An 18,995-nucleotide genomic window follows, 5' to 3' on the forward strand; every position below is an offset into this window, starting at 1 on the left:
AGGTGGATTTCTGAGTTCGAAGCCAGCCTGGTCTACAGAGTGAGTTCCAGGACAGTCAGGGCTATACAGAGAAACACTGTCTTGAAAAAACCAAAATAAAGAGAGAGAGAGAGAGAGAGAGAGAGAGAGAGAGAGAGAGAGTCTATTAGCCTTGTGAAGTTACTGCTACTCAATAAATTCTGACATTATAGAAGGACATAAATATGTCTTGTTACTGGTATACTATGTTCATACAATGCAGAACTCACAATGACATCCATCCGACTACCATGCCCTGATCTGAGGTTGGGAGCTGCGGCTCTAAGGCAGCTCCTTGGAGTACTGGACATCCACTGGGTTCATCCATGTGCTATATCCACGATCTCTGCCCAGATCCTGATAGAGCCTGTGTAGCTGATCAGAGGCCAGGCTGAGCTACTTTTTTTTTTTTTAACATAAAAATGTTAAATTTCTACACAAAAATTTAGATCTAAAATGATCTGAGATCCAGGAATCCTGTTTAAGCATTTCTATATCATGATGAGAGACTCTTGTAGGCTGCAGTCACTAGGAGTTGACATGACTACTGTTCTGTTCCTATTCAACGTCAGGGTTGAATCTGAACTTCATAATGAGAGGGCAAGGTCTGTGTGGGAGCCCAATGGAAGGTAACTGTACTGTGATTTTTAAACAAGACAGAGGAGTATTTATTTTGTAAACAATGTCTAGGAAGGCATGCCACCTACTTTAAAACAGAAGTCCCCCAGATTTGTCCAAGTAACAACAAAGTGTAAGAGGATGACTTGTCAGTCTGAATTGTGACAGTGGCCACTTGGTATCCAGGATGCTTGAAAGCACAATGATGCATACATACTTGTTAATTAAATTTCTTTTACTTCTTTAAATTAGTTCAAGCTGCCCAGGCTTCCGTTTTGTCAGCTCAGACCTATCATCTCTCCTATTGTTAGCTCAAGAGGAACTCCATGATTCCTGTACATGGAGGTCTTCAGCTGGACCAACCGGAATAATTAACCCCCTGCTGTAACCAGAGGTCCAAGCGGGAGCTAGAATCATCTCAGAGAATAGCTTTGTTTTCAGATGGGGCCAAGGTCTGGGTGGATGGAGTGACTGGTCCAGGCCTTTGCTGGCTTTAGCCAGAGCTAGTCAATACTAGGGCTCTGAGCACTACCATGCATTTGATACAAGGAAGATCTCCTTGTGACTGATCATCACAAATACACTCTTTACTCTTGCCAAATAGCACACGTATAATTTTAACAAAATGCTCACCAAGAGCCCACCTTTCAATATAGGCCCCAGAGGGTGAGAGACATATTAATTATCTGGTCAGTTGAAAAAAAAAATTTACTCAAGCCAATGAGGGATAGTTTTCAGCACTTGAACTTCTTTTAAATAAATGACCCATGGTTAATTTATCATCTCCCAGTTTTTATCCTTTAATCTTTAGTTTTAAATTCTTGATAGCAATTGCTATGAAACCTAGGCCTATAATCGAGACTGGAGAGAGAAGCATACACTTCTGAGGCAATTAAATAAAGAGTCCGTTTTATTTTTTCATGCTAAGCTATGATATTTAATTAATTGAATATTAGTCTCCTCCTTATAGGGCTAGCTGCATCTTCCAACATTCTTGTGAGCTTGGAGAGATCTGCTGTGCGGGCATGTTCTAGAAGACTGAATGCAAGCATGTTTTGTTATCCATTCATTTGTGACTTCAATCATAACTGCATTTTCTGCAACATAAATGCTAAATTGTACAATATGCCTCTTTCTAAGCATATCAGGTCAATTGTTAAACAGACCAGTAGAAATGATCATATTACAAACTTAAACTGAACTACAGGGTATAGCACATGACTTCATTTAATATTGATAGCAGCTCAATTTAACAGTTGAAAAAGCAAACACCTTTAATAAATTTGGTGTGAATGATCATATAGCCTGATATACTATTGTACAGGAGTGTATACATATAAATCTATATGTTGAATTATGTACATTTCAATATATACCACAGATTTTTCCTACTCACAATTTTCTTTTGATAAAGGAAGCAGTTTCACTGTACACGATGTGAAATGCTACATTATGTCCTGAGTAATTGAGGGATTATTAATAAACTACTGAAAATTCTCTCTCTCTTTTTAGTTAATGATCTTGAAGGTTCTGTACTAAAACATGGACAAAGGATATTTAAAAGATTGCATCCAGCTTTGCACTTGTTTTATGCAGAAAAAGCTAAAAAATGAACAACAGCCTTTGAGGTTTGGGAAAATGCCCTCAAATAGTGAAGGTTAAACAATGTCTTATTTGTAGGGATTTCTGCAAGTTTCTGCAATGTTGCCTACATCCAATTTGTCAGGCATGGAAGACTCTTCTCATGATTGGCCTACAGATCCTTTTTACTGAACAGGACATTCTATGTAAACGTCAGTATTTAGATATTATTAAATCCAAATCCAAATGAACAAAACAATATGACATAACTTAAAACATCTTTGAAACCTAGCCAGCCACATGGAAGAAGTATAAAAAAAAAAGCATATTTTGGTGAAAAAGGAAACCAGATGAAAGTCACTTAAGGGTGGTCTGGTAAGCCACCCACAATGGGAAGTCCCAAGTTGGCTTGGCTCTAGGAGTCCCTAGATAAGCAAGCCACACATCCATCCTGCCACAGGGGATTGACTTGCTGTACTATGGGAAAGGCCACGTTCAAGTGCAGAGGTACAGTAACAACTGTCAATCAGAGTTGCCCTTGGCAGGCAAGCACCCACTCCCAAACTCAGGCACTAGATATGGTGTGAGAGGTGGTCTGGGCTGGCTGCTGCATGTTGCCACAACTGGAGGAGGCAAGCTGGAATCCTGGTGCAGGAGTCCACTCTGCATCAGAGTCTATTTGATGAGAAGGCACTGTGTTGGTGGTTCCTTGGTCGCCACAGCTCTACCCTGTCCCATGGCTGCTGTAGTCAAAAACTCCTTTCTTGAAGAATGGTGAGAATTCACAAATGGTGTGCTTGGACAGGGTCAGTCCCACTTTGTTGATGTGAAGGGGAGATGTCTCGGACTGGAGCATCACACTGAAAAACTCCCTGAGGTATTTCTGAGAAGAGACAAGAATGAAGATTATGGTCAAGACAGTGCTACAGTCAAGGAGGGGAGAGAAACTCTCCTGTGTACCCCTGGCATGTATAAACACTTACTTCATCAATACCACCAAGGAGAGAATGCTCCAGAGGTCCTTGACCTCCTGGGCTACTGTCAGCCTGTGCAGAGTAAACAGAGCAGTGACATCCAAGCCCACAGTAGGAATTTCTTTGGCTCAGGTCTCTAATCCACAGAAATGTCACCTGATGTCCATCTACTCAGTGCCATGAGGAATGCCAGTCATGCTAACCCTGGGCATTTTCCCTATGGCAACTTTACCTTACTTAAAATGTCATTGTCCTCTAAAGCTTCACACAGGGGGGTGGGGATGGAGGGTGACCATCTGAGCAATGTTAGCATTTGTATCTTCTTTGAATCCTATGTATCAAATAGGATCAGCTCCAGGCACTAGTTTTTACAGAACATTTAAAAACTTTATAATCATCATCAACAAAATATTCTTCCTAAGGTGAAAGGTCAACTGCTCTGGGCTTTTTCTTTTTTCTCTCCTCTATAGCAGATGCTCATCATTTGTCTTTTATGGTACTGTGAGAGAAGGATGCCTGAGACAAGGTTCTGAGATGTATTCAGAGTGAACTCAGACATTGGTGCCTGAAGCCTATATTAGGGGAGAAGAGGATAAACTAGAAGAGCTATGCATTTCAGGTCAGGCAAGTCTTGTTAACAACAGCAAATGAACTATGAACTATCTTCATTCATTTAAAACTACACATGAGCCTGGCAATGGTGGTGGCGCACGCCTTTAATCCCAGCACTTGGGAGGCAGAGACAGGCAGATTTCTGAGTTCAAGGCCAGCCTGGTCTACAGAGCGAGTTCCTGTCTCGAAAAACAAAAAACAAACAAAAAACAAAACAAACAAACAAACAAACAAAAAACCCCAAACCAAAAACCTATACATGATCCTGGCACACGCCCAGACATTAAGCATTATTATTCTTGACTATACCATACAGAAACAGAAGCCCAATCCTAAAGCAGGGGCTCCAACCAAAGCGCTGCAGCTTCACAGGCCACTGGGTCACATGTGTGTAACTGTCATGTGTGTGCTGAGGAATGGTAAAGGTGTGGATGCCAGGAAAGCTCTAGGGCTCTAGGATTATGAGTTATTTGGACCCTGCTAGATGAGCCTCAGTTGTCCTTTGAAAGAAGTCATTTAGGCCAAAGAAGTTTGTTAGTTTTGCTTAAAATTAATGGCAAGGGCTAAAGTTACCTACAGATAGCATTGCTATCAACCTCTGACTTTGTATCCTTTAGAGAAGTAAAGCTGAGCAGGCAGAGGTAAACTGCACACTCATTTTCTACTGCTTTCCTTATGCCAAAGGTAGACCCTGCATCTGTGTACATATGAGCTATCTCGAACTGAATGACACCCTCAGACCTTAAGCTATACGTGCTTTAAATACGGTGTTTGACTAGAGTCACACACGTGACACTGCCATCAACCCAAGATAACAAACACCTGCAGCAGCACAAGTTTCTGGAGTCACCTCATTTGGTTTGGTCTTCACACTCCTCCTGGAATGATTCTTTTTGAACACATATTGAGGAAACTGCTGGTGGGGTACACAAGAGGCAAAGCACAAGCACAAAGACTCAATAACAAAAAGTTTTCACTAAAATGTAGTTTCCTGGCTCTGTATTCCTAATTTACTAGACTCAGGAGAGCCCCACCCCGACTCCCCAAAAGGATTTTGAACCTAAAATTAGGTGAAGGCAAGAAACTGCCAAAAACAAGGGAGAACAACAAAAAAGTCACATCAGAAGTCAAAAGGAAACTTGACTTCAATTTTCCATATTGAAGAGACTGTGAGAATAGCAATCTGCTGGATAAAGTGGAGGTACTGTTTTTATAGACAACACTTGGGTTGACAAGGCTATAGCCATGTGGTGGGACATCTGGCTTTACGTGGGTTCTAATCACTGGACCTCATACGGAGTGCTTTATCCACTCAGTCATTTCTCCAGCTCGGCTTGGTGTCTCTCTCTCTCTCTCTCTCTCTCTCTCTCTCTCTCTCTCTCTCTCTCTCTCTCGACAAAAATGCCATGAATTTACAATGGAGCAGAGAATGCTTCTTTTACAAGCTATCTTGTGAAAGCTGGGAACCCACATTACAAAAACGAAATTCAATCCCTGTATCTTAATCTCGGAATCAACTCCAAATGGATCAAATACCTTATTTTAAGACCTGAAACTCTGAAATCGTTAGAGAAAAAAAGTAGGGAAAAACATTTCAAGGTACAGGAACAGGCAGGGCTTTTCTGTAGAGGAATCCAGTTGCCCAACAAACAAAGCCAACAGTTGGCCAATGGGAGGGGGGCCCATAAGAGTAAAATGTTTTTGCACAGCAGCTTGAACAGTTGAGTGAAGAGACAGCCTACAGAATGGGAGAAAGTCTTAAGAAGTTATACATCTGATATTTAATATCTAAAACCTAAAATGAACTCAGGAAAGAAAAAAAAAACTAAAATCAACTCAATCAATAGATTGGCTAATGAGATGAACATCCAATTATCAAGATAGGAATACCAACAGTCAATTAATATCACAAAGGCGCTTAACTTTGCTAACCATCAGAGAACCTTGAATCAAAACTATACTGAGATTTCGTCTTAGCCTGGTCACAACAGCAGCCCTTAAGAAAGCAAATAACAAATGCTGGCATGAATGTGGGATGAAGGGAACTCTGATATGCTACTGGTGGCAATGTACCTAATCAGCTACCATGGACATCAGAAGATTTCTAAACTAACAGCAGACCTACGTGACCCGAACAGTTCACCTTTTGGTATTTACCTAAAGGATGCCAAGTCTACACATCGCATGACATTTGCACATCAATGCTTACAGCAGCACCAATGAGCTAAATTACTGAACCAGACTCTGTGTCCAACAACAGAGGGATGGATACAGAAAATGAGGAATACACACAGCTGAATGCTTCTTTAGTTGTAAAGAAGACTGAAGTGACATCTGGGGAAAATTATGCAAGTAGAGGTAATCACGTTAAACTAAAAAAGTTATACAGAAAAAGGCAAGTATGTGTTTTCCCTCGTTCCTGGTCCTGAGGTTTATATAGTATACTAAATCATGTGTGTATGAAAGACTTGGATGTAGTAATATTAATGCTGTATAAGGGGTAAAGAGGACAATGTGAGGGGGTGATAAAAGAGAGGGTAATGGAAATATACTAAAAATTACATAATGTAAGTGCCAAAAGTGCCAAGCAGAGGTTTCCTGAATTGGTAGTAAAGTTATTTACAGATGCCATAAGGTTATTAAATGAGAGCCCTTAAACCACCAACCAAAGAGTACACATGGAGGGACCTATGGCTCCAGTTACATATGTAGCAGAGGATGGCCTTGTTGGACATCAATGGGAGGAGAGAGGCCCTTGGTCCTGAGAAGGCTCGATGCTCCAGTGTAGGGGAATGCCAGAAAAGGGAATTGGGAGTAGGTGGGTTGGTGAGCATGGGGAGGAGGGATGGGATAGGGGATTTTTGGAGGGGAAACCAGGAAAGAGGATAAAATTCGAAATGTAAATAAAGAAAATACCTAATAAAAAATTCAGAATAAAGAAAAAAAAAAAAACAAAATGAGAGTCCTAGCATCTGACGGCATGCCTTACAAGTTGCTGGTCAAGGGGGCTCTCGAGGTCCCTCAAACAATACAGGTTACTGCCACTGCTCTAGGTTCCTTGCCAGAAGTGCACAATATGACTCCATTGCTGGAAATATCACAGGCTAGGCTGTAGAACACAGAGAAATCAAAAAGCTGGAGCTGCTTCCCTGCTCTCACAGTGCTAGAGGGTGCTGTTCAGGCTGCTCCAGAAGAAAAGACATCAACAGTGATGTGATGCGCAGCTGGGGACCCAATACTACTGACTGGCCAGACAAGAGGCTCCAAAGGTTGCAATAGTGCCATGAGTGTTATGGGGAAAAAACAACTTTGTGCTTTAGGCCAGCTCTCTGGGAGGAAACTGGTATCTGGTATTGTAAACCTAACTAATAGCCAAGGCTGGGGAGGAAGTTAACCCTATTTGAGACACTTTGGTTGTTTTGGTAAATGGATATGATTTGTCTATGAAATTGCTTTCTACATATTTCTGTTTGAGCCCACAGATCAGAGCTACTCTCAGCTCTAGTCAGTGTTGTAGTTTGGCTTGTGTTGCTGTGATGAACACTATGACCACAAGCAACTTAGGGGAAATAGGGTTTATTTAGTTTACAGTTCACATGTCACATCATTGAAGGAAGGCAGGGCAGGAACTCAAGCAGAAACTATAGACAAACAATATGTGTGTAGCAGTGTTAAGAATGTAAGAGCTTGAGGAAGGACTGGAGCGTATAGAACTCTGTCTTCTAAGCATGACATGGTCAGGATACTCAACTCTCGGCAGCTGTGATTATTAATTTAATACCTCCAATAAGACTGGGTCCAGACACATTCCATCATGGAATGAGGAGAGGCTCATGAGGCCTCACCCCTCCCTGAGGAGTTACAGACAGTTGCTGGGTAACAAAGAGACATGTCATGCAGTGACAGAGTCACTGGTAAGCTATCCATACCTTGGTAAATTATCTGTCAACCACATTCCTGAAAGCAATCCTAATTAAACTAATTGGTCCACAGGTAGGTAGGTAGGTTGGTAGGGAGGTAGGTAGATAAATAAGTAGATGGATGAGAGATGTAGAAGGGAGAGCAGCTGGGAAGAAGAAAGGAATCAGATGGAGTGAAGGGAAATAAAAGGGGATTATTGGGGATAAATGTGATCATAAAAGAACCCATTAACATGTATAATTAATATGTGCTAATAAAAAACTAGAAGGAAAATAGGGAAATTACTTTGAATGGGAAAGATGAGAGGCTCGCCCAGTTGTGCACTGAACTGTGCCTGACTTCCATCGTTTCCTGCAGGGACAGAAGGGGCTCTGAGAAGAGGCACCAGCTCAGTAGCACCTGAGTAGCTGCTTCTTCAGGTGCCCTGTAGACTGCACCAACAGCAGACTCTTTACATCAAGCTTGCCTTCCACATGAACTCTGACAGACTACGAGGCAATTGAAATCCAAGAACAGATGTTGTATCAACATTTGTCATAATTAGTTCACAAAGTAGGGTTCTTTTAAAGGGCCAATAAAATATAACGTCATGTATAATGAGAAGCAAAGTTAAAAAGATAAATAAAAGAAAAAGAGGATGTAATGGGGGCATCTTCCCCTTCACAGCATGGACGTTACAAGAGAACTATAAATCTGCTGAAGGTAATGCCTTTTTCCTGAAACTTAATACCAGGCTTCATGCAAACTTCAGACAGAAAGGCTGATCTAGCCACTTCTTCACATTGCAGAGCTTTCTCGTTGGAAAATAGATCCTTGCAGAACAGGAGTATGGGGCAGCTGGCCTCTTTTACTCAGACAGCTAATGTGTTGAGAGAGAGAGCATGTGGCTAGAAGATGCTCTTTGTAGAGACCACCAGGTGTGCCAAGGGCTCTTCAACAAGGCACAGCCTTTATTGATTAGGCTTGAAATAGGCTGATCAAATTCTAGTAAAGGATAAAACTAAGGGCTGTGCGTGGGGCCAGACGTAGACTGGAAGAATGTTCCAGAGTTTCCCAAGCCTGTGGTGTTGTCATTCTTCTCAGCAGTCCCCAATTAACCATGGTGCATGATCTAGCTTAAGAAAAGTGCTGAGATATAATACTGACAATTGTTTTTTATGAGTTAAATTTAAGTTATAATAAATGCCTGGAGAACTGCACATAAGTATATAACCTAATGAATTTGCCCCAAGTGAACATAGCTACGTGATCAGTACCTGGTTATAAATAATGTAACAGTTTCTATCCAGGCAACCCTCCTTGCGTCCCTCCTACCATCTGCAATCCTCTTCCCGAGGGTAACAACAATTCATTCTCTGGATTTCTACCATTTCAAAATAGTGTTGTCTGTTTTAGGCTTCACACATTCTGTGTCTGATTCTCACTGTTTAATGCACCCTCTGTTGGAGTTCCACTGTTTAATGTGTGTGTGATGCATCTGCCCCGAGTGTGTAGCTGAGTTGTTCAGGACCTTTCACTGTTGTAGCTTATAGGTGACCATAAGAGGAACTGACAGTGGTACTTGTTTGGTCTTTCTGAGTTTGCTTTAGTAATAATATCCACATTCATGTATTCTTTATAGATTATATAATTATGCATATATATTACTTAACACATATTTATATTAATGATTTTTGTTACTTGGGCTTAGAATGTTTTCTACCACACCTGTAGCTGAAGGGAGAAATAAAAAGCTCTTCTGTCTACAGAGGTATCCCTCTTCTGTAGCCCCACAAACAGCCTAGCATTCTTTGGCATGTGAGAAACAAGAGCAGGAACCAGGCTACATCCCCAAGGTGGCACTCTCTATAACAAGAGAACTGAAAACATTGAAGGACACTAGGAATTAAAGTGACTTATCAGGGGCAGAAGTAGAATGCAGAAAAGAGATGTGTAGAATCCAATATCCAACTTCTATAAAATAAAACAAAAGTGGGGATATTTAAATCTTTTTGGTCTGTTAGGATTCACAGAGAACTCACACCTTCTGCCTGGGGTGGCGTCACATGAGTGGCCTGTTGTATGTCCTGGCTCAGTGGTCCCTAGAACAGCAACAGCATGTGTAGGGGTGCGCAACCTTATAATGCTGCCATGGAGACAAGAGACATCAGACCAATCTAAATGTGCTCAGCAAGACTGCAATGTAGTAAACAAGGAGGGATGCTAGAGCAAGTGAGGAGTCTATATGAGTGACCATGGGAGGTGGGGTAGGGACAGAGGGAGCTGGGGTATGTCTGCAGAGACAGGGGGAAAAGGGCTAGTGTGAAAGTGGGGAAGGGGGCATAAAAAAGGCAGAGTGGAGGAAGGAAGCACGACAACACAGAGGACAGATGCCCAGGATTTACCTGTTTACAGGTTGGCTGAAGGGATTTAAGAATAATAAGAAATATATCAGACATATTTATCTAGACTATGTACTTTAGCCACTTGAAACAACACTAAGGCATAAATATGTTTTCTTATCAATGCTTTCAGAAAATCAAATTTAGATGGCTAATCTTCAAGGAGTATTTCAGCACTGACACATAGTGCTTTGATATTGTAAAGTGACTTTCTTCAAAGGTTTCCAGTATAGTTTACTGTTTACCAATTCAGAGACAGCAAGATGGTGCTGGGCACTAGGAGAGACAGACTGTGTGTCTACTCCAGAGAAGTAGAACTGCCATGTGGTAAGAAAGGCCAGCAGATAAATGAACCTCATATCCTGTAAGGAACTGTGAGCTTTTGTCATTTATTTATTGATAAATTTAAAATGTATTTATATAATTTCACCCGTCTGTTTCCTTCTGCCAACCTTTCTCATGAGCCCACTTTGCTTTTTCTCAAACTCATGGTCTCTCTCTCTCTCTCTCTCTCTCTCTCTCTCTCTCTCTGTGTGTGTGTGTGTGTGTGTGTGTAATTTATATGATTTCAGAGCTATTACTTATTTTTAAGTCAGGGCCTTGCTATGTAACTCAGGTTAGCTTCAAATTCAGTCTTACACTCCCAACAATTTTCCTGCCTCAGTCTTCTAAATGCTGGTACTAAAGGCACATACCACCATGCCTGGCTTGAACTGTGAGCTTTTACAGAGGACAGATGACAGAAGAAGGTGGTATATGTGTGACTATCACAGATGGGAAGCAATGCTTTCTTTCAAAGCAGCCCTTGCTCTCTAACAAACGAAAAGTTTTCCTGCCAAGCTCTATTTGTCAAAGACTTCAAGGCTCTACACACTGTGAGAATTTTTAAAGGTGTTTCTTATTAAATTCCTATATAACTTAATGAGACAGGGTTAGTTGTCTACATTATCAGTGAAGCAGCAGATCTGGGAAGCCTACTTTCCATTGTAGAGGTCCCTGCACACATAAGCTGAAGCTGAACAGCCAAGACTCAAAGCCAGGGCTACCAGGATGACCCACAGAGCTCCCTCTGCTGAGCCCAGATTGTCGTCACAGAGTGAAGTCCTCTGCATAGGGTGTGGGATGTTTCACCTGTTTGAGCTGCACAAGCTGCCTTTCCTAGACTTTACTGGTGCTCCAGTGGGGATAGCTGCACCCTGGATCCTTTAGCCCTTGTGACTTTCTGCAGAGGTGACACAGTGACTTCGAAAACCAGAAAACAGGCCATTTTCTGGACTGCCCTGCTTCTCCCTCCCGAGAAGATCGAGCACTCAGATATCCCCTCTGAAGAGACACCCATTCTTTGGAGATAGTTCATCTGGCTTACTAAGGTAAAAAGGCTGGAGGTAAGCAGCCAGAGTAGGACAGAAAGACCGGTTTTTCTAATCTGGGAGAAAAGCAGAATGTTCTCTTATGACCCTCTAGGGCTATGTCCTGAAGCCTCAGATGAAATGTGGCCTTTCTTCAAGACTTTCAATACTATGTTAAAGTAGGCTCATGGAATGTCTTTTGGCTTTCAATCAAAGTGTGAGTGTGTGTGTGTGTGTGTGTGTGTGTGTGTGTGTGTGTGTGCAGGTGGGGATAATTAGGGTCTTCAGAAGTATTCAGAGGGCTCAGTCTTCTTATCTTTTGGCTCCTTCCCCTCTATTATAATTGGTAGCGGATGAAGTCATGACCATTTGATCTATTAAGAAGTTTCTGTTTTAATAAGACAACCGTAGCTGTGGCCTGTTCCTTATTTCATGTGCAATACATCACTGAGCTGTGTCATTCTAATGATTTTCTCAACTATCTCATTGTTGTGGAACTTTCTCCCTTTTATAAAATGTTAACATAAATCTGTAATTTAATTTAAAGTTATTGAAATCATTAAAACTGAAATAAAATGTTCTTTAGAAATGTAGCATGGCCTTATTGCTTTTCTGCTGTGACATTTAGCAGGAAACAGAGTTCAAGGGCATTCTTCATCCCCAGAAGTCATTAGGTGGGAACATAAGACAAGCTCCATCTAATAAGACCTACATGATCCATTTACCTGGCAGAGGAACTTAGAGAATTTGTCATTGACGGATGAGCTCTGAAGATATTCCCGGTCCAGATGGAGATGCCCTGGGATATCTCTAGATCTGAGAAAGGTCTGGTTCTCACTCTGTTATAAATCAATCCAGTAGGCTCTATGAGATTCACCTGCCCAACCCTGCTCAGTTCCAAAGCCCCACAAGTTTTAGTTTGACCACATCTCACTGGCATTTTAGAAATTTTACAACTTAGCTTCACTGGATCACTAAATATGCTGGATTGTCTCCTAACTTGACCTAAATGTGACCTCCACACTTTGATGAAATAAGGACAGTTTGGCTCAGGTGACTTAAGTATGCATCCAGCAGTTTCTACATACCTGCTCTCCTTGTAGCACTATGCCAGGCCCTGGTACCACGTGTTGAGTAGGAAAGACACACAGTTCCCTCTCAGTGCTCAGAATCATGCCTCTCTTGCTGTGGATACTTTGTTCCAACAACCAAATCCCACCTATCTTTTTCATATTTTTTCTTAACTAGTGTACAAAAAGTAATGGGTTTCTTCATTGGGTTCTTGTTCCAGAACAATAAGCATGGCTCATTCCATGTGGGGACATACTCTGAACATGGAGCAGCTCCTAGGGTTGGCACTCTACCAGTCTTCATGCTGGGGTCCTGTACTGTGAGCTGTAGTCTCTGCTTTAACCAAGGAGCTGTCAAGCTCAGGCCTTTAGCATGTCTTGGCTACTTGCCATGCCCAGGCGTTGGTTCAGTGACTCTGAAGAGGCCTGAGGGTGTTTATAGACTATAGGCCCCCACATACCTGCTACCTCCCAGCTTCCTTTTTCTCCACCAAATGGTATCCTGAGTGGCATACATTTTTTACTAGCATCTCCAATTGAGACCTGTCTTGGGTTCCCTGTGGCATGTCCAGTCCTGACATTTATACTTGCCTTAGCCTACATTCATCTCCATCTAGGCTGGGCTTTATAGGCCAAGTAGTATTAACGCTATGATGTAGGTTCTTATATAACAAAAGATAGCCTTCCTGCTCTACACTCCCATTTTCCTGGATAGATAATGTGGGCACACTCAGTATCCTGCACAGGGTAGGTAATGATAAACCAGCCTGCCTCTATCTTGGGCTTGGAAACCATCTTATAGTAAAGGCAAACTAAGTTCATTCCTGTTAATGATTACATCTGTTTCTCAAGGATTGGGCTCTGCACCACCTGTAATCCTAAATACAAATGGTTCTGTGCTTCTTATTCCAGGAAAGGCAAGTTGTTTGTTGCAAAGGGTTATTATGACCACCTGTTATGACCACTTTGTTATGACTACCTTGTTATAACCACCTTGCAATCACGTCTTTGTTCCAGGAGGTTGTTTTGATAAACTTGTTATGCTTAGGTTCTGCTTCTATAACCCTATTTGTCAGCTAATTCCCCCAGTTAGAACCTCAACTATAAAACCCTTATCTTACCCATGTCCAGTGCTGATCCCTTGAACCCATGTACATGAATCAAAAAGCCTGCTTTGATTATTTGCTTTAATTTGGCCATGATTTGGGTCAGTGGTCTTTCTCCTTGACTCTGTGGGCTTAAAAGTAACTCTCACAGTCAGTTTCACTCTGCCCAATCGGCACCATACATCCATCTGTGTCTCTCTCCCTCTGTTAGAACCTGGCCATTTAAAAGTATACATCTGGCCAGGCGTGGTGGTGCACACCTTTAATCACAGCACTTAGGATGCAGAGGAAGGCGGATTTCTGAATTCAAGGCCAGCCTGGTCTACAAAGTGAGTTCCGGGACAGCCACGGCTATACAGAGAAACCCTGTCTCGAAAAACCAAAAAAAAAAAAAAAAAGAAAAAAAAAAGTATACATCTGAGTAGAGCTGGGTACAGCTGTGAGGGGGTTTTTCTAGATTGGATCATCTGGGGTGAGAAGACGAAGACTCACCTTAAGTCTGGGCCATACCTTCTGGTGGTAGCCTATATGAAGGACATAGAAAGAAGCCCCTGCTCAGAACTCTAGCTAGCACAAGTCCAGAAGACAGCCAATCTCTGCTCTGCATTTTAACCCAGGATATAAAGCACAGGGCAGGGGAGAAGTCATATGGCAGAGAAGATACCAGCTGGAAAAGAACATGTTCACCTTGAGAGCCCACTCACACATGCTGAATGGAATACCCTCAGCCAGGTCCAGAGCTCCTAGGGTGAGCATAAACCCTTTGGCTTCAATGTCAAGGACAGAAAGTACTTCCTGAAGAGGATGAAGAATCATGGGTATTACAAATAACACTGTGGGCCATAAATACTCAGATGTGTGTGTGTGCCATAATATGTGCAGGGATTTCCAAAGATGAGTGGTTTTAGTAGAAAGGTATGTGTGTTTTAAATAGTGTCAAGTTGTTTTTCATAGAGATTGCACTAATTTATACTCTCTTCACCAAAACTGAAGAAGATGCTCAATGTTTCTGCTGGATTCAGGTCTAAAAGATTCTACGGAAGGTTCAGCCAATCCTCTCGTGTGTCCCCAGCATCACAGCTGAGAAATCTTCAGCAGCTCCTTTGATTCCTTAACAAGGGCAGACGCTACACTGAAGGTGATTAGGCGTGAGCCTGCACAGCTTCGTGCACCAGGCACTGTTCTGATTCATCTCTCTTAGCAGGATCATGTCAAAATGAATTTTTGAGGTAGCCAAAATCAAAAGAATCATTTAAAAATAGCCTTAGTATGAAGTAGAATCCATTGTTATAATGCTTTAAGCTTCCAAATTTCAAGAAGTAGTGAAACTAGCCAGACAATAAGTTGACTGAGAAATGGAGTATAGTTTATAGTTTGCTATAGCATTGACCCCAATAGGCCATGCTTGAAGCTTCTTACCTCCTTTTGAATTTAGGCAAAGCCTGTAACGTGAACTAGTACATACATTGGAGGGAATGTTTGCTCACACATTCCAGGGCTTGGTCTGAGCTCAGTTCCTAAGACACCAGGATGCAAACACAGATACATGAGTAGCCAGACCTTTCACATACTAGGACAAATAAAGCACCCAAGCTTGCCAGATCCAGGCTCCAGATAACCCTTGCGACTAGAAGTAAGGTAAGGAATGAGGAGATGAACTAAATGAACCACGCACACTGAAGGCTTCTTTGCTTTCAATCTATAATTTATGATGAGACATAAATTACTGTCCTATGCTACTTCACACCAACACGTTCCAATCCTTTTAGCAGTCCTAGTGAGTAATTCTGTCCTTGCAAGTCCTTCTCTTCTCTACCTTTACTATCCTAGGTGTTAAAGTAAATACTTGAAATAAGTAGTCATCACTTGAAACACGGCATTTATTTCTTGATGTTACACAGAAGTCTGAGAGCTCCCAGTTAAAATTCATCAGGGTGAAAATGTTAGTCTGCGATTACAGAATCGGAACTATTCATTACAGCTATTCAGAGAATCTGCTTTATGAGTTTAATGACATAAGCATATTGTATTGAATTATTATGGTACTGCATCAATTGGATTCATAAATTTAATATACTCAGTCGGGTTCAAACATTCTCATAAAATCCAGCAAGCTTTAAAAATTTTATAAGGGATATGTATTTAAAGTTCATGTGATATTGAGTTTTTACAGGTTGACAGTCCTGCTCAGGGTAATAAACAGTTCCAGTGATCATGATGACCACACCTGACAGGAGAAGGCATTGGTGAAACCTCCATAATGGATAATCTACATTTGGGGGGTCAGGGCCTGCCTGGATGGAGCAGCTGATGGAGTCTTTCCTTGGAGCACAAGTCGAAACCATCCTGCATTTTCTGTTCATGGAGAGGAAGAAGAGGGCGCTTATCTCCCAGCTCCCAGCCTGTAGAAGGAAGCTTGGCACTCTACAGGATGCGCCATCAAGTTCTGATAGGCTCCATCCTCTGCCTCATATGGTGGCTAATGGGTAAAAACAGGGGGAGCAGGGTTTGTGAGGAGAGCTGCTGTGAGAAACTCCCAGAACCCACTGTGGGTCTTTGCCTTCGGCTCTAGGTGAGGGATTGGCCAGTGGCTTAGGAGAGACACATCCAGGCAGCTTCTGCAGCACCAGGGAGAAAGCAGAGCGCCCTGGTTTATGTGGACTCTCGTCCAGTCCTGTGGGCTTGTCCACAGGCACTCAGGCCTTTACAACCAGCACTATGGGAGCAGGGCAACTTTCAAGAACTGGGGGTTGGGGTAGGACTGGAGTACAGCATCTCACTGCTATGCACCCCAGTTTCCTCATCTGATTATAAGAACTTATTAGTATGAGAAGATTCTATAAGTTGCTGTCTATGAAGTGCCTGCGGCAGAATTCAGTTCACGGTATTTCCATACTAAAGAGTCAATATTATTGTCTATACTATACTGTCCTGGGGAGCTAGTAGACAAATATGCTAATTTTCTCCCCTTTTAGATATTTAAGATATGAGCTTAAAACATGGGAAAAAAAATAAGTGCTTTCTCTTGCAAAGAAAATCAGGAGACAGCATGCATGGAAATGTATTTCCCATACTGCCTCTCGTCAGGCATTGGCAGACCTTCATTTCAAAAACTGCTTGCTCTCAAGCCATAAAGAGGAAACATTTTAAAATGGGAAATGATGATTAAATATGAGCTGAAAACCAACCCATACCAGGTAAGAGCTTACTTCAGTCACATTTCCGATTCTGATATTCTAACAAATGCATTTGGGGGAAAGGCAATTATTAGTATTATTATTTTGTTTCCAAGCTTAGGTTCTTTCTAGCACTATAAAAATTCACAGAGATTCTTGACAATCTGAGATATAATGGCTGCTCCAAATGACTACACTGACTGCTAAGAGTTTTTAGTGAATATCTTGCTGTGAGGTATCTCTTCCCTACAATGCACTTAAGCAAAAATTCAAAAAATTGGGGAATAAACAACTAAAGGATTAGGAATTCATTGCATATGACTCAGTAGAAGCCCAAGGCCTCCCTTCTGGTGGAATCTGGGATAGACGTAGCCCTGAATAGGAGCACCGAAGAGCCCTCTCCTCCAGCTGTGCTTGTGGCTGAGCAGAACATGCAGTTCGCCTCGGATTTTAGCCTACGATAGTTTCTATGTGGATGGTAGATTCCATTTGGCTAAAATTCCATGTCCATGGCTGTCTCAACACCAAGTTCCTGAACTCAGGGCAAGAGGGCAAGCTTCTTAGGCTCTGGGAGGGAAGACCCACTGCCCCTTATTTTGTTCCCTGGACAAGGGGTTTCCAACAATCTCCGTGGGACTATTTGCCTTGCAGATTACCCTTCTGTCTTGGCCTTTATTTCAGTGTCCTCCACGGTTGGTCCTCTGTCCCTGTGGGAAGCTATGGTCAGACCCCAGGTGCAAGGACCAGGGCCCTCAGTGGTAGGCCTATGACCCCACAGAACAGAGAGGATTAACTGGGGATTTGCACAATAATTGAGGCATAAGTGTCAGGGGTACAGAGGCAGAGAGAATACCAGACCAAAATTTCTCACACACAATATCTCTATCTGAAAAGGATGGGACTAGGTGTGTGTTTTACACATGGAAATGCAGATAAAATGTCCTTTTCTATACAGCTTTCTGTAGATGAATATGTTTGCCATGTGTATGTCTGTATATGCAGTGTATATGTTCACAAAAGACACTGAAGGCTAAGTGACTGGTACACTGGGTAGCTGAGTGTCATTCTTCCTGTCATCCCATCCTTCGGTACCACTTGCAGTCTTCTGCTAGAGGAAACAGGCAATGGGATGCTGATGTCCCAGTCACAGGAAGCAGGATAGCTGGAGGTTCTAGAAAGAGCCATGGGGCCTTTCACCAGCGAATGAGCAAACTGGGGCTAAGTTGAGAGCACACTTTCAAAAAAAAATACCTATTTTATTGTTACTTACATGTGTGCATGTCTGTTTGAGCACATTTGTGTGGGTGCTCTCAGAGGTCAGGGAGGATGTCAAATCACCTGCAGTTCAGGTGGTTATGAGCCAGCCCTAACAATTGCTGAGCCATCTCTCTAGCTCTGTGCTCACTTTTTAATTTTAATTTGTATCTCAAGGAAGCTTCCATTCAGGCAAGAGATACTAGTATATAGTACGTAAGCTGTTCCTTGAAATGTTCAGATTCTTTCAGGAGCAGCACATACACACAGCATGGGGACTGCAGGACAAGTGCTATGGCCAATGGGTAAGGAAAGGAGAAGAGATTCAGAGAATCATAGACTCAGACTCTGGAGACATTTCCAGAAGCAGCAGTCATCTTCCTGCTCACAGTGTTTAATCAGAGCTCTGCAGCACAAGCCCTGCAGTCCACAGGGGTTGCTTTCTAGCTGCATCAAAAGTCCACTGTAAAAATGAGGGCATTTTCAATTTCTACCATGTTCAACATTGATTAGTGCTTTCTTGAGTCCAACATCAGTTTCCTAATTTTATAAAAAGTATGAAACAGGTGATCTCAATTTTAAAAAGAGATTAAATAAAATGTCTTTACAAAAAACGTTGGGGTTACCTAGAATAAAAATTATATATGTAAATATAAATGCATTACAGAGAACTGCTGGGAACAGAAATAAATCTATTTGAAAGTAGATGGGAGCTTTACACAGACCAAGGGTAGGCAAAGAGTTGTGGAGAACAACTGATGATTTTATCCATTTGTTTCTCCCTTAGTATTATCTCAAAGGGCTGTGGCATATGCTCTCATTCATTAACAAAATGAAGCGTAAGTGACACACATAGAGCCAGGAAGGATTGTCAGGAGAGATGAGCCAGCTGAATTCTAAAATAAAGAGGCAGCACAGAGAGGCTGCAAAGGACA

General features: G+C 42.0%; 1 protein-coding gene across 4 annotated transcripts in view; it reads right to left on the reverse strand.

Annotated features, from left to right (window-relative positions):
• Positions 1-1,523: 1,523 nt before the first annotated feature.
• The window catches only part of Kif16b (kinesin family member 16B), a 283,270-nt gene continuing 265,798 nt past the window's right edge, over positions 1,524-18,995 (reverse strand). For 2 of the 4 annotated variants that reach the window (XM_006498819.4, XM_006498818.4), the window contains one exon: positions 1,524-3,100. In XM_006498819.4, the coding sequence (XP_006498882.1) occupies positions 2,942-3,100 (159 nt within the window). In that variant the 3' untranslated portion in view covers positions 1,524-2,941. The remainder of the gene's footprint in view (positions 3,101-18,995) is intronic. The other 2 variants (NM_001081133.2, NM_001355123.1) reach the window with 1 other exon arrangement.

Source organism: Mus musculus, chromosome 2 (genome assembly GCF_000001635.26).
Source record: "Mus musculus strain C57BL/6J chromosome 2, GRCm38.p6 C57BL/6J".
Classification (NCBI taxonomy): domain Eukaryota; kingdom Metazoa; phylum Chordata; class Mammalia; order Rodentia; family Muridae; genus Mus; species Mus musculus.